The sequence below is a fragment of the Eubalaena glacialis genome, chromosome 14 (assembly GCF_028564815.1).
Source record: "Eubalaena glacialis isolate mEubGla1 chromosome 14, mEubGla1.1.hap2.+ XY, whole genome shotgun sequence".
Classification (NCBI taxonomy): domain Eukaryota; kingdom Metazoa; phylum Chordata; class Mammalia; order Artiodactyla; family Balaenidae; genus Eubalaena; species Eubalaena glacialis.
The window spans coordinates 30,533,240-30,547,316 of record NC_083729.1 but is presented as its reverse complement, the minus strand read 5'-3'; the positions used below and the strand labels follow the sequence as shown (position 1 = coordinate 30,547,316).

The following is a 14,077-nucleotide window of genomic DNA, read 5'->3' as shown; positions in this document are numbered from 1 at the left end:
TGTCCCTCGGAACAGTGGAGCACAGGACTATGTGTTGTATAGGAGAAAGGTATTAGGTATTGAAGGAAGTTTGGGAAGTGGACACAGTACTTTCATTTTGGACCTTTATAATGCCCGTTAGTATATTAAATAAAGGCTCTGAGCCATCTGTAACTCTCCTTTGAATTCTGTTAACAGCCTAATGCCCTGCTGGTCACCAAAACATACCTGAGAAAACAAAGTCCTCTTTTACATTTCAAGTTGTTCTTTTTCTTCAGCAACATGAAGAAGAAAGCAAAAGGAGCTAAGGATGACTTAGAAGATGAAGATTCAGAAGATGAGGACCTTGGTAATTTGGATGATGATGAAGTTTCCTTAGGAAGTATGAATGAAGAATTTAGTGAAATTGAGGAAGATGGAGGAACATTCATGGATGTGTTAGATGAAAATGAGGGCATTCCAGGTAAACTTTTAAAAATATAAGACAGAAACAAACTGGAGCTTTCTTCCTCAGCATAGGCTAGTTTTTCTGTTGAAGGTTTTTTAATATTACCCTGTATTCAGATTAATACTCAGATCAGACAGAAATTTAAAGAGGACCTTTTCTTTTTTCTCCTCTCATTTGAAACTGAAGGGTTTTTTTGTTGTTGTTTTATCAGCAGTTGAGTTTCTGTTTTGGGCTTTTATTTTAATCAGCAATGAGGCTGTCTGTGCTATACCTGTCGAGCTGTTATATTGCCTTTTTAAAATGTTGGTAATGGTAATTTGTAGTTTTTAAAAGTTAATCAATATTCATCATCATAGCCCTATAGCAGTTCTACTGTTTTCTTAAATTGCTTAATAACAGCAGGGTTTCTTTTGGTAACAGAACTTGATGATGACGTCAGCTTCAAAGTCAATAGTAAGAAAAGCAAGAGAAAAGGTGCAAATGATTTTGACTTTGCTGGGTCATTTCAAGGTAAGAAAATGTATTGAGTCTCTTTTAAACCTAAGCAATGAGCATGGGAAAGCTATTGTTCATTATCATTTTGGGAAATTAACTTTTCTAATGGATAAGAAGTCTTAAACGTATTTTTAATATATGAAAAATGTTGTTTCTCACATCCACCTTCAATTATTTTTTCTTCCCAAATTCACTCCTCTCATTTAAATAGCTCTAGATCATCATTTCATTCATGTTTAAACCATTCAATACTACGTAAGCCCTGGATTTTCCATAGACACCTGTTGCCTTTTTCCTTTTCTCTATCAACTCTTATCCTTCCCATTTGACCCATCTAAAAACCCATGCTCTTTATTAACTTCATTTTCCTTTTTTAATGAGATCTGCCATTTTGCTGCCATGACAAAATGATTATAACCTCAAAAATATATAAAACAGATAGGAATTTTTAAAGTATATGATAACAGATTAATGTCTTTTAGTGTAACTTCTCTGGTGCTAATAAAAGGAAAAAAGTACTATATCAGGTGACAATATTAAGTTTTTGATAAAAATGTAGAAAGCACGATAAATATTTTATGACGAATTTTATTCCAAAGTGGCTCTAGTAGAGACATTGATGTAGAGTTTTAAGTATTGTTTCAGGTAAAGTGAAAATGGATAAAAGCAATATTTTTAGTTAATATAGTTTTAGATAGTGTGAGTTAAAATGTAATAAACATTAATGAACTTATTTACAGAACAGAAACAGACTCACAGGCATAGAAGAAAAACTTGTGGTACCAAAGGGCAAAGGAGAGGGGGATTTTAAAGAACAGGTTTATTTTGAGTAGTAAACAAAACTCCATTTATCACATAATAAACAAACCTTCCATCAATTTCTTCACAGTCCAAAGAACAAAACCTCTGACTTAATTAGAGTTTACACTTAGTCTAAAATCCATCCATGTCAACTTTGGAATTTTAATCTTGCCTGATACTACAAAATAGGGCAAACTTTGATCGATGGTCAAATCTGAAAGACAAGAAGACACTGTTGTCACCTCAACAGTCCTATTAGGATATTAACTTTAAAAAAAAAACTTTATACTAACTTTTAAGTTATTTTTCTGTCTTTAAATGCCAGATACCTAATGATACTAGAAGATAATTGTAATTGTGTGTTTTAACCCAAATATATATATTTTTTAACAAAACTATGTTGAAGATTGTATTTATCCAAAATCATTGGATTTACAATTTAATAATCTAGACTTACACTTTTTTTTAAGGACCAAGAAAAAAAAAGAAAAGAAATTTCAATGACTCCAACCTATTTGTATCTGCTGAAGAGGTAAGGCTAATGTACTGCTTTAAGCAGTTAGCTATTCTATTGATACATTGTTTTTTAAGTTTTCTAATATGTGCATCCCCCCCTCTTTTTTTCTTTTAAAGTTTGGCCACCTGTTGGATGAAAATATGGGATCCAAGTTTGATAACATTGGCATGAATGCCATGGCTAACAAAGATAATGCAAGTAAGTAACTTGAATTTTTATTTAGGTTTTAACTTCGAATTAGGTTAACTAACTTAGGCTTTAACTTAGAATTTCTGAAAATCTGAATATTTTTGGAGGACCTTTTTATAGTAAGAAGGGATAAATGGTTCCTTACAACCTGGAAAGAATGGCTTTTTCACCTCTGTCTGCAGAGCACATGGGATTAAAAAGTATTTATACTACAGGAAAAAAGACTACAGCCTACAAAAGTTACTTTTTTTTTTTTTATGGAGGCAGGCTATTTTTATATAGTATGAATTTGCTAAGTAACTTTATAAATACTTTATAGGCATTTTAATTATTTCTGATATTGATAGTTACTGGCTGCTCTTCTTTCACCAGTAAGTGTTCAGGGGAAACAAAATCTTCAGAGCATTTGTTCCTTTGCTGTAAACAGTAAATCTTTGATGATAAATATGGAAGGAAAGCAACAACCAAGGAGGGGTTTGTGCAGTGGATGGGAAATGACTGTAGGTCATGGCAGACTGGACGTTCCTGTTAGGATGTTCGGTGGGGCCTCTAAGAGTCTACAATGTGCTTATCTTTTTTCTCCCTCCTCAAAGGTCTCAAACAGCTTAGGTGGGAGGCTGAACGCGATGACTGGTTACACAACAGAGATGTGAAAAGCATCATCAAGAGGAAGAAAAATTTTAGAAACAAGAGGCCAAAAACCACTCAGAAAATTAAAAAGCAAAGAAAATGAGTGTTTTCTAAGTAAATTACAAGTTAAAATTCTACTTACTCCTAATTTTTGCTGTTCAGCCATTTTTCTTGATCTTGCTCTCTGATTCCATACATTCCAGAGTGTTCAATGGATTTGTAATAAACTATAAATAGAAATAGCTGTCATTTATGAAATCATGTAAAAGTGTTAAAATTAAACTATATTGAGAAAAAAATCAAGCTTTTTTTCCCCTTATTTCTACATGGTAAAATGAAAAGGATAACAATAGGATACATGTGTTGTGTATAAGCTCTAGAATCTCTGCTAATCATTGTAATGAACACTATTTACTAAGCATTACTTTATACCAGATACTGTGTGAAGTAATTACATAATGTTATCTTGTTTAATCCTTACAACAATTCATGAGATAGGCATTATTATCTCTACTTGACGGAGAAAGAAAAAGCTCCAAGAAGTTCGCAAATCAGAGATTGGTTTTAAGTTTTAAGCTGTGGATTTGATTCCGTCACACTCAGATATGTCTCATTCCAAAGTCTACATTCTTAACCCACTGGAAGAATTAAGAATCCAGCCCATTAGCTGGATTAACCCGTTGGCTAACTGGGATGAGAATCTTCTCCACTGTGTTCTCAGAAGGAGTGAAAATAGAAATGAACAGTATTTTTGGAAATTGGCATCACAAAATTAAAGTCATTTAGCCCTTAATTGGTCATAAAGAAACAATTTATAAAGGTTACCTGAAAAGGTTGTTTTGTACTCTTAATTTCACTTAAGGAAAAACATACCTTCCAAGATGAAAGGGAATTTCTTGCTCATTGTTTGCCTGAAATCTAATGAAAAGTCTTAAAATTAGGCATGATTAGAAATTCATTGTTATAACACATGGAGCCATAACTTAGTGCTAGCTTTAGGGTCTATAAGATAGGAATCCTATAAATTAGAAATTTGTGTTAAAAGTCCTTGGTAATCCAGGAACTGTATCTTTTTAAATAGGGTGTAAATTGCACTTAAACCTTTTATGTAGCCTTCCCTAGTTATTTTGGAGTTTTTAAAACTTGGCCTATATATATGATGTAATTTATTTTGAAACGGTATTTAAAAGCAAATTTTCAGTGTTAATGTGAAATTCCCTTGTGTAATTTTATAAATTGTTTTTATGGATGCCATTTTACCTTGTTAGAGAATTAGACATAAGACTTCACTACACCCAATTTTTGAAATGATCTTAAACTTTACTTTGCTTTTAAATACCGTTTGGATGTTTTCTTTTATACCCTTCCATCCTTTAAGAAGGCAAATGACAAGTTGCAAAGATGGCCACCACCCCAGGACTACTATTCCGTGCTTTAGGGAAAGAGAAAGTAGCACTTACTGATTTTAAAAGTTGAGGGCGCTAATATAAAATTTCCCCCACAAAATGACAAAGCACTTTTGGTGATGGCCAGTGGCATGGGAAAGGCTTTTAGTGGCTAGTATTGATGCAGAGGAAGCACTCTGCTAGCTTGAGAAACTGGTTACTTGACAATTCAGCTATGCTACCTCTTGCTTTTTCAGTCTTACCAAACAATGAGGTGTAAGGGCAAGCTGGATTTTTTCCATCTGTGCTCCCAAACTAAGCCAGACCAAGGACACTGCTCTATGCCCCCCATTAGTAAAATCCATGGAAGTATGAAACATTTTCCCTAGTCCACAAACATTAATTTTTTTTTTTTTTTTAGGAAGAAGAGTCATTTATTCTATAATAACACCTAGCTTCTTCCCCTTGTGCCCATAAAATGGCTAATATCAATACACTGAATCTGAAAAGGCAGTTTCTCTAAAGAAGCCATTTAACCTAAAATGCATTAGCAAACTGTACACCCCCCTACAAAACACTAATTTCTGAATTATGATTACCTTGGCTTGTGTTCATCTTTTTAAACAAAAAATATGCTCCAAAAATGCCCACAAGTTCAGCTACTAAAACTCCTTTAAAGATCTTCTTTGCCAGTGGATCCATAGTACGGGCCATCCTAAGTTTAACAATAACAAATAAATGTAAACCTGAATAAGCATATACAAACTTAGTACCACTTCTATAAAAATAACGCCAATTCATTCCCATAGTTTGAATGATTGTATAGGAATAAAACCCTAAAGTTACCGTATCCTTAGTTGTATTAGACATGTCTCACTTTCCTAGTTTTCAACCTCCATGCCTAAGGGGCACAAGTGAACCAAAGACATGACTGGAGAAAGCACAGAGCGGAGACAAAATGGAAGGCATTGTGAAAGGAACTAACAGTTTATGGAACTGAGATTTTTAAATTGCCTAAGAATATAAAATGGTGGGAGTTAGGGTAAAACATTTTTTTAGCTGAACTAGGAATTAAATAAGATATGATCTAATGGGCACAATATGTGAAGTTCTTTATGAAGTACCCTACAAAAGTAAGGTTATTCTGCAAGTCGTTGTACATGTTTTATAGCTAGAAGTTTTCATTTATTTATACAATATACTGAACTATGTGCCACAGTTCTGGGCATTTTATATAAAGTTGAGCAATAAACTGGTTCTTGTTCCTGAGGAGCTGCTATTCTAAGTTTTTTCAAACTAATCACATCACCCAAAGGGCTTGTTAGAAATGCACATTCTTGGGCCTCAGCGGGCAATTCCCCAATCCCCAGTTTCTGACTCAGCAACTCCAGGGTTGGTGCCAGTAAGGGCAGAACCAGTAATCTGCCCTTTTGCAGGCAACTCCAAGTGACTTTTATACAAGAGGCCTCTGGACCACATGAGGGGAACACTGACCACCATCACCCAGTAAGTGGCAAAACTAGACTTCAAATCTTGATTCTCTTCCTATAATTAAAATAAAAGCCAGTCAGAAGGAAGGGCTTAAGTCTTTATTCTCTTTCACTAAAGCAAAAGCTAACAAGGAAAGGGCTATATAACAAGTGAAGAAAATAGCATATATGACTTACTGAGTATATGAAATGTAAACCCAAGTGGTTTTGTTTTTTGGTTTTTTTCTTTTGGCTGTGCCCAGTGGTATGCGGGGATCTTAGTTCCCCAACCAGGGATTGAACCCGTGTTCCCTGTAGTGGAAGTGCGGAGTCTCAACCACTAGACCACCAGGGAAGCAGCTAAACCCAAGTTTTTACTCTACCTCAAAGTCAGGAAGGACAGGAGAACCAGTGGTTTTTAAACTCAGGATTTCAACACTGTCCTGTGTATTCTCTGTAACACTCTTCCGTTCTCCGTGTGAGGTGGCACCTCCTCTCTAATACTCTACAGCCCCAGCTCTCTCGCTCATTCCATTCAATTTTAACTCCTTTTCGCAATGTCTAAGGGTGGGTGTAATTAAATACCCTACTTTGGCAGGATTATCCTACTAATATTGTAACCAGCTGTCCCTCCCCCCCAGCCCCCAGATTCCCTTCTCTCATTCTGATAATGTGATCACCCTGGGAACTAAAAGATTAAAACTTTATTACTCTTACCTAAGAGAAATGAAGTGGAGGGAGTTAAAAAAGAACTTACACATAACCAAGAGGCGGTGAGGGAGTGGGAGACTTGTTCTGCTTTGTCTACTACTATGCTGTACATAACTGACAGGAATAAGCCATGATCAGTACAGGGAGCTCTCTTGGGGTTATTTTTAATGTTCAAAGGGTGAAAAACAAAACAAAACCAAGCCTGCCTGCAGCCAGATCCACAGTGTAAGGACTCCAAGTAGAATTTTGTTTTGTTTTGTTGGGAGCGAGGATAAAGGTTCAAAAAACAAAGTCCAAATAACTGTATAGTAAAGCATTTACCTTTTTTAAAAACGGATATACATACATTTTACATTCCAAGTCCCTCAACTTCAGAAAAGGTGTTTATAATGACTGACAAAACCCATTTGATAAAGACCACCAAAGGCATAGCCATCCACGACAGTTAGGTTACTAACGGGCAGAGGCGGAGTAAGACTAGACAAGATTTTGGAGAAGGATGGAACTCCGGTGAAGTGTAAAATAAAGCAGTCCTCTGATGGGCTCGAAGAAAAGCAGGGCTGTGTGTCATGAGGTTACATCACACTGGGCTGAGAAGCTGACTTAGGGTGCACAAGCTTAAGACAAATGTGCAATGTTGCGTCCGAAAACCCCTCGTCTATGACCCAAAGCTAGAAATCGACGCGGCTCAGCATCTCCAGGCAACATTTCAAACAGCAAGGTCTTTCCTCACACTCCAGATGTGGGACAAGGTCTCCCTGCTACGACCCCGGGTTCAATTAACAAGGGCACTTTTTCCAGGTTCCCACGGTCAAGCGCCAAGCAACCAGCGACGCCTCCGAGGGGGGCCTCGGGCCGGCTACCGGCGATCCTCAGCCCCTCGCGGCCTCCGCATCTCCGGTGCCCCGGCTCCAGCCAGCTCCCCAGCTCCCCCGGTTCCCCCACACACCCGGCTTCTCCACCCCTCCCCAACACCCCCCCACCCCGGGCTCCCAGCCAGGCGCTGACACACGCACAGCGCAAGCAGCACTGCCCCGGTGCCGCGCCAAGGTCACTGAGCGACCCGGAAACACTCGGGCCGGGCCGGCGCCCCTCCGGCGGACGGATACATTGACACCGAGTGTTCTTCGTATCGCCCCAGAACTCTGCCGAGGTCCCCCCAAAAGCCTGCTCTGCTCCCCGCTCTGAAGAACAGCCATGGGAGGAAGCTGAGCTAGAGACCCGCACGCGTGCCTTACCTGAGGCGCGTACTCGCCGGGCTGCGCATGCTCAAGGGCTGGCAGAGCCCCGCCCCTCGCGGGTTGGCCCCGCCCCACACCGTAATCACCCTTTACTGTTCTCTTACTAAAAGTCTACCCTGACTGCAGGCTGCTTACATTGTTTTATTTAATCCTCCCAACAACTTTGTGTCATGATAGGTGCTATGAGTATCTCATTTTACAGAGAAGGTGAGAGTTTAACCCTGCCCACAATTAAACAGCTAGTAAGAGCCAGAACTTGGATTTGAACCCAGGGCACTGACTGGAAAGCCTGTGCTCAATCATTTTTCTACACCCTTCAACAAAGTGGCATCAGCAACATTGGCATCACTTGGGAGCTTGTTAGAACTGCAGACGTACTGAGTCAGAATCTACATTTTAGCCAGATCCCTAAACAATTCGTTCGTAAATCAAAACTTGAGAGTCACTGCCTGTACTGCCTACTAAATAAGAGGAGGAAAAGCGGGGAATGAATAGGGGAAAGGGGAGGAGGAGGAGAAAAGGAATATAAAGGTCTATGAAGGTTCCATGTTGTTGGGCTACACCCTGCAGGCCTGCAAGCTTTGTAGTTGCCAGCCTGGAAACCGAAGAAACAGCCTGGAGACAGCAACAGAGACATCAATAGATTACGGACAGCAGATCTTACACATCTGAAGCAAGGTCCTGGAGCAACACCCCACCGTGTGTGGCAGAGAGTGGACAGAACATGGCAGCAATCTTCGCTACTTTGGAAGGGAGGGGGTGAAGGAGGCTACCATTTACAGGTGGAATTCACATCAGGTTGGCCCACCAGGGAAACCAGCAGCTGGGGCCGGGCGCAAGCAAGTAGGCAGTTACAAATTAAGCCCTATAACTAAGAGGATTGGATAGTCATGTGAGTGAAGCAGGGACTGGTCGAGCAGGGGATGTAGAGAGCAAGAGAGCAGCCATCTTGAATGCTGACCGTAAACATGTGCATGACAAAGCCTGAAATACCCAAAACAGTTAGACACAGATCTACCTTCACTGAAGTTATAGTCTAATGGGGGGTAAAATATATCCACAAATAACTAATGAAGAGTACACAGTGATTAGGGTCTTGCTTCTGATTTGAGGGATCCATGAAGGTGTAATAGTTGGAGCTTTGTTAATGCCAGGTAAAGGAAATGCCCCTGAGGAGCTTTCTGTGACTGCCTCAATTTTCTTACCCAACCCCTGTGAGCAGATAGGGTAGGGGGTCCCTGGAGAAAGAGAAGCAGGCATGGCTTTCTTGACATAAGAGAAGCCATTTTTGGCCTAAGCCATTTTGTGATCCAAGCCTGGCCACAATGCTTGCCCTTGAACAGTTCTCAGTAATTAATAATCTTAAGGGAACAAAATGACTGTTATGGGGCAAGAGAAGGAACAAGAGCAAGATAATAAATCAGGTTGTAAAGACTCCCAGTACTGTTTCAGTGGTAAAGGTTAGCCTGAAGCACATTCTTGAGCTGTTTTGCAGAATTCAAAACCCACTCAACCACCAGATCAACTGGAACCTAAAGAAGATGATGTTGACCTTTTCTGACGCTTGTGACTTCAATCAGCTAAAGCTTGGATTCTGTCAACCTGTGCCCCAATTCTATGCTGAATTCTCCTCTGTTCAAGCCCCTTCATGAATATGCATATACCACCCAAACCTCTTCATGAATATGCATGCACCCTCTTAGCTTAAAACTTCCCCAGTCTTGCTGTTCAGGGAGACACTGCTTTGGGAAAGGTCCCTGGTGTTCTCCTCACTGCAAGTAATAAGTCCTTCCTTCTCCTGATCTTCGGCTTGATTGTGTCTTTTGGTCTGACACCCACCAAGAGGAGACCCAGTTTGTGGTCACCCTCACAGTCCAGCTGATATGGTTCATTGGCACAACTGAACAATCATAAATGTGATAGATACATGTGAGAAATATGGATGCGTAAGCTATATTCGTTTAAAGCATGTCATTATTAGTCAAAGTCATCCAGGGCTACACAGATCCAGAGCCCCAAACCATCCCTCCTGCTACTGGTATCCTCTTAACGTCTGGGCTTTGTACAATCTTTTGATCTCTTCTATCTGCTCTATAGAAACTGTCTCTGGCTTGAACCTCCATTTTATTAGCATTTTGTGTCTGACTTTCTCTCAAGCTTTCCTAAGATCTCTTTTAGTACTAAGATGCTTTTTATTTTGTCTGTTATTGTTTTTGCTGTCGTAACCTATTTTTCTCAAAACTTTTCAGACCTCCACCCCGCAGGCGTTACCTACTCTGTTGAGGTTCCCTTTTCTCTCCAACCAGGACATGCACAATCTTTAGAGATTCATTCCCATTCAAAGACTCATCCACAATAAATATTTCTCATTTTAAAAGCAACCCCTATGACTTCCAGCAACTTGTTTAATAGATAGATACATAGATATTGGTATACATCACTTAAGGCACTACTCAATGCCTTGAGCTGCCAGGCCCTGCTATGTTGGTTTGAAATATTAGAGCCTCAGTGTTAAAGGAACCAGGATGACAAAACAAATTAGGAAGGTAACTGGAATGGTTCAGACTGAAAAAAGAAAGAAAATTAAAAAGCTTGATAACAAAGACTAAAATAATTGCACAGAAACTCAATCACTTCCACCGGGGAATGTATATAAACTATTTAATGGAGGTTGTTAATTGACAACTAGACAAGACTCTAGTGGAGACTCTTCCCAAGCTGATTGGATCACTGAATTGGAGTAGAAGGCAGAGGATGTTGGGGGAGGTGGGAGAGACTCTGGTGGCAGGTTTCCAAAGTGGCACTGATTCTCACAAGTGTCAAGTGGAGGGATTCACAAGTAGCAGGTATAAGGGCTGTGCCTCTACATAATCCGGGCGAGAAGGTAACTAACCTGCCCCAGCCCTAACCCCAGAATGCAAATGCTGAAGTTCTCCCATTCAGAAGTCCTGTCCATCCTCCTCCAAGTCTCCAGCACCCCTCCCAAAGGGTCCACATTCCCAGTGTGGTCCTGATTTGCTAACTCTAGCAGAGGGATGCAAGTAGCCAGGAAAAAGTCCTCCTTGCTGCATCATGCCTGAGGCACAGAAGCTGGCTAAAGTTCCAGTCTGCTGTAATGGTCACAAATGCAAGGGCAGCAGGGATCTCCACATTAATAAGAATAAATTAGGAGTTTGGAATTAACATATACACACTACTATATATAAAATAGATAACCAACAAGGACCTACTGTATAGCACAGGGAACTACACTCAATATTTTGTAATAACCTATAGGAAAAGAATCTGAAAAAAAAATAGATATATGTGTATGTAGAACTGAATCACTTTGCTGCACACCTGAAACTAACACAACATTGTAAATAAATACTTCAATTAAAAACAAACAAACAAAAAGATAAAAACCAAGTACCTAGGAAATTTTACTCTAGATAACCCATTGCTGCTGGTTGCTAAAGGGCACCTACTGGACAAGAGGGGCCCAGGAACTTGGGGTTGGCCTAGCCTTCCCTTCAGATGGCCCAGGGCACAGAGCAGTGGAGAGCTGTGGTCTCTGGGGCACTGTCCCCGAAGCAGGGGCGGTGGGAGCAGGACCCCGGCTCTGCCGGCTGCCGGCCTCTGGAGTGGAGTGGTTCTCCATCACCCTCAGTCTAGGAGACCAAAGTGTTACCAGATAAACCGTTCTGGATCCTGAATGTTTCCAGCATCCACTTTTCATGGACTCCATTCCTGACTTCCTCATGGTCAACTTCTGATGAGGGGAGCCAGTTTTTAGTAAAGTCCCCAAATACAGAGGTTACACCCCTCTCCCTACATATTGGATTCCAAGGTAAATTTCAATCCTGAACCGCACTGAGAAGTAGCACTTCTCTTGCTAAAGAAGAGGAAAAAAGACACAACTTAATCTGAAGGGGCACCCCACTACGTAGAGAGGAAGATGGCACAGGAAGGTCCAGTTTACCTGCCCCTAAAAACCAGCCTTGGACCAATCGGCACACAGGAGCCCTCTGCTACATAATCCCTGCTTTACTAATCAGCCTTCATTTCAATCACCTTAGACTTTTTAAAAATCACCTGTGCTTGTGCTCTCTCTCCACACACACACCTCTCTCTCTCCCCCTCTCCCCCTCTCCCCTCTCCCTCTCCTTCTGTGTAAAGGAGTTTTAAAGTAAGCCGCCCATGGAACTTCCCTGGTGGCGCAGTGGTTAAGAATCCGCCTGCCAATGGAGGGGACACGGGTTTGAGCCCTGGTCCAGGAAGATCCCACATGCCGCGGAGCAACTGGGCCCCGGGCGCCACATCTACTGAGCCTGCGCTCTAGAGCCCGTGCTCCATAAGAGAAGCCACTGCAATGAGAAGCCCGCGCACCGCAACGAAGACCCAATGCAGCCAAAAATAAAATAAATAAATAAAATAAAATATAATAAGCCTCCCAGGCCGCTGCCACCAGAGGCAAGAGCCAAGCCAGGGCAGCATCAGCTGAGAGGTCCACCACCACTCACCTCAGGCCTGGGTGGATCCAGGAGCCAAACGGGAAGCTGGGATTTCGCAGAACATCAGGCCCACCTGCAGTCAAAGGCTCACCCGTGCAAATGCATGATCCAATCTGGGTTATTTTGCAATCATGCATGCCAGACAATTAAGAGTCAAGTACTCAGAATTGTAAGGTTGACAAGTTGCTGTGAACCTACGGAGACTAACAAGAATCAGAGCTCACGTTACCAATTCCAGACAGCCCCCAAATCCTCCTATAATTACAGACATTAGGATCCAGCCATGTTTTTTTTCAATGTCACTGTTTGAATTAATGTCTTAAATTCTACCTTCCCCAGGGAAACAGACTCTTTAGAATATAAGGGACAATCCCACTAAGCAGCTTGGCAGGGGGTCCAGTCTTACACCTTTTCTTTATTTGGGAGGGAGATTCTGAAATACACAACCTTCCCACCTACACTGAATAACATCCTATTATAATGTAATGTAATAAGACCTTCAAGGGGGAGTGCTGTATGGAAACAGAAAAACAGCAAGACACTCAAATATTTTAATTTTACAAACCTTAAAAAAATAATCACAAATATAATGAAACCTAGATACCCATTCTTAACTAGGAATCCCTTTGGGTCAGTTCTTTCCCTTCGGTAAAATGGAGATTAAAATTTCCTCTCCCACATCCACCACCTGCCTCACTAAGACACTTTATGTTGACAGGTAAAATTTCCTCAATTCTATGATGCACATGCTTCCGTACGTTTACATTTCTGAAATTGGAATGCATCTCACAATCGATAGATACATTTAATATAGCGTTTGTCCAAAAATGCTGTTATTAATTAAAATGTTTTAGAATCCAGGGAATTTTATGACTTGTCATAAAAATCTGTCTCCTCAGAAGGTAAGGTGTTTTTACTTCAGTGAAAAGCCTCGCGGCCTTCTTTCTCACAGCAGGTAAAGAAGCACGAAGAATGCAGTAATACTGACAACTACACTGGGGGCTCTAAGAGAGATCTTGCTGTAATTATCTTTTGCCAGGTGACTCAGCTTCACTGCCTGCATTCCAACCCCAGCTCCTCAAATGGCTGACTCTACTTTGCCTCTGTAAAACTCCAATTAACCCCCTTGTAAAATGGTAACAATAGTAACACCGATTTCACAGGGCTATTGTGAAGCTACATTAAGCCATCCATGTAATGTTACAGGCTTGGCAGGATGTCTGCTACATGCAAGTGATCAATAATGTTGGGTATTATTTTAAATGATATATGAATGACTGTAGCAGCTAGGTAACTACGCACAACTAGGAGTTAACTTTGTCAGTGTCAGCGTTACTTCAGAGAAAGGTAAATACAGTTTTCAAAAAACTATGTTCATAGCGTTAGTGAAAAAAAAAATGGAGGAAGAGTAAGAAGAATGACATGGAGAAGAGAATGGGAGAAAGAAGAAAAAAAGCTCAGTAGATGTTTATGGAAACTTGACTTAAGAAGAAGCCAAAGAGAGTACATTTTGACCCCGAAAGTGTACTAGATAGGACACAGGCTAAATTGCTGTCACAAGGAGACTGCAAAAATCCAGTGGCTGCAACAAGATAGATAATTGTATTCTTTCACACACAGTTCAGGCGGTTTGTTATATGTAGGGTGGGTGTTGGGAGGGTGACTCACCACTTCCTGTATCTACCATCCCCTGGAGTGCTGTTTTCCTCTGAATTAGCA

General features: G+C 40.6%; 2 protein-coding genes across 3 annotated transcripts in view; one reads left to right on the top strand and one right to left on the bottom strand.

Annotated features, from left to right (window-relative positions):
* The window catches only part of CEBPZ (CCAAT enhancer binding protein zeta), a 21,728-nt gene extending 18,386 nt beyond the window's left edge, over window positions 1-3,342 (top strand). Inside the window, exons 12-16 of the mRNA XM_061168810.1 lie at window positions 258-442; window positions 848-937; window positions 2,194-2,255; window positions 2,357-2,438; window positions 3,023-3,342. Of these exons, the coding sequence (XP_061024793.1) occupies window positions 258-442; window positions 848-937; window positions 2,194-2,255; window positions 2,357-2,438; window positions 3,023-3,162 (559 nt within the window). The 3' untranslated portion in view covers window positions 3,163-3,342. The remainder of the gene's footprint in view (window positions 1-257; window positions 443-847; window positions 938-2,193; window positions 2,256-2,356; window positions 2,439-3,022) is intronic.
* CEBPZOS (CEBPZ opposite strand) lies at window positions 1,519-14,077 on the bottom strand. 2 transcript variants are annotated; one of them, XM_061168813.1, is made up of 6 exons: window positions 14,027-14,077; window positions 12,368-12,561; window positions 5,044-5,159; window positions 3,933-3,977; window positions 3,202-3,286; window positions 1,519-1,937 (listed from the first exon to the last, which is right to left on the bottom strand). In XM_061168813.1, exons 2-5 carry the CDS (start codon window positions 12,493-12,495, stop codon window positions 3,204-3,206), a joined length of 372 nt encoding a protein of 123 aa, XP_061024796.1. In that variant the 5' UTR covers window positions 12,496-12,561; window positions 14,027-14,077; the 3' UTR covers window positions 1,519-1,937; window positions 3,202-3,203. The 2 variants fall into 2 exon arrangements, with proteins under 2 accessions (XP_061024796.1, XP_061024797.1); XM_061168814.1 differs by lacking the exons at window positions 12,368-12,561; window positions 14,027-14,077 and adding an exon at window positions 7,863-7,905.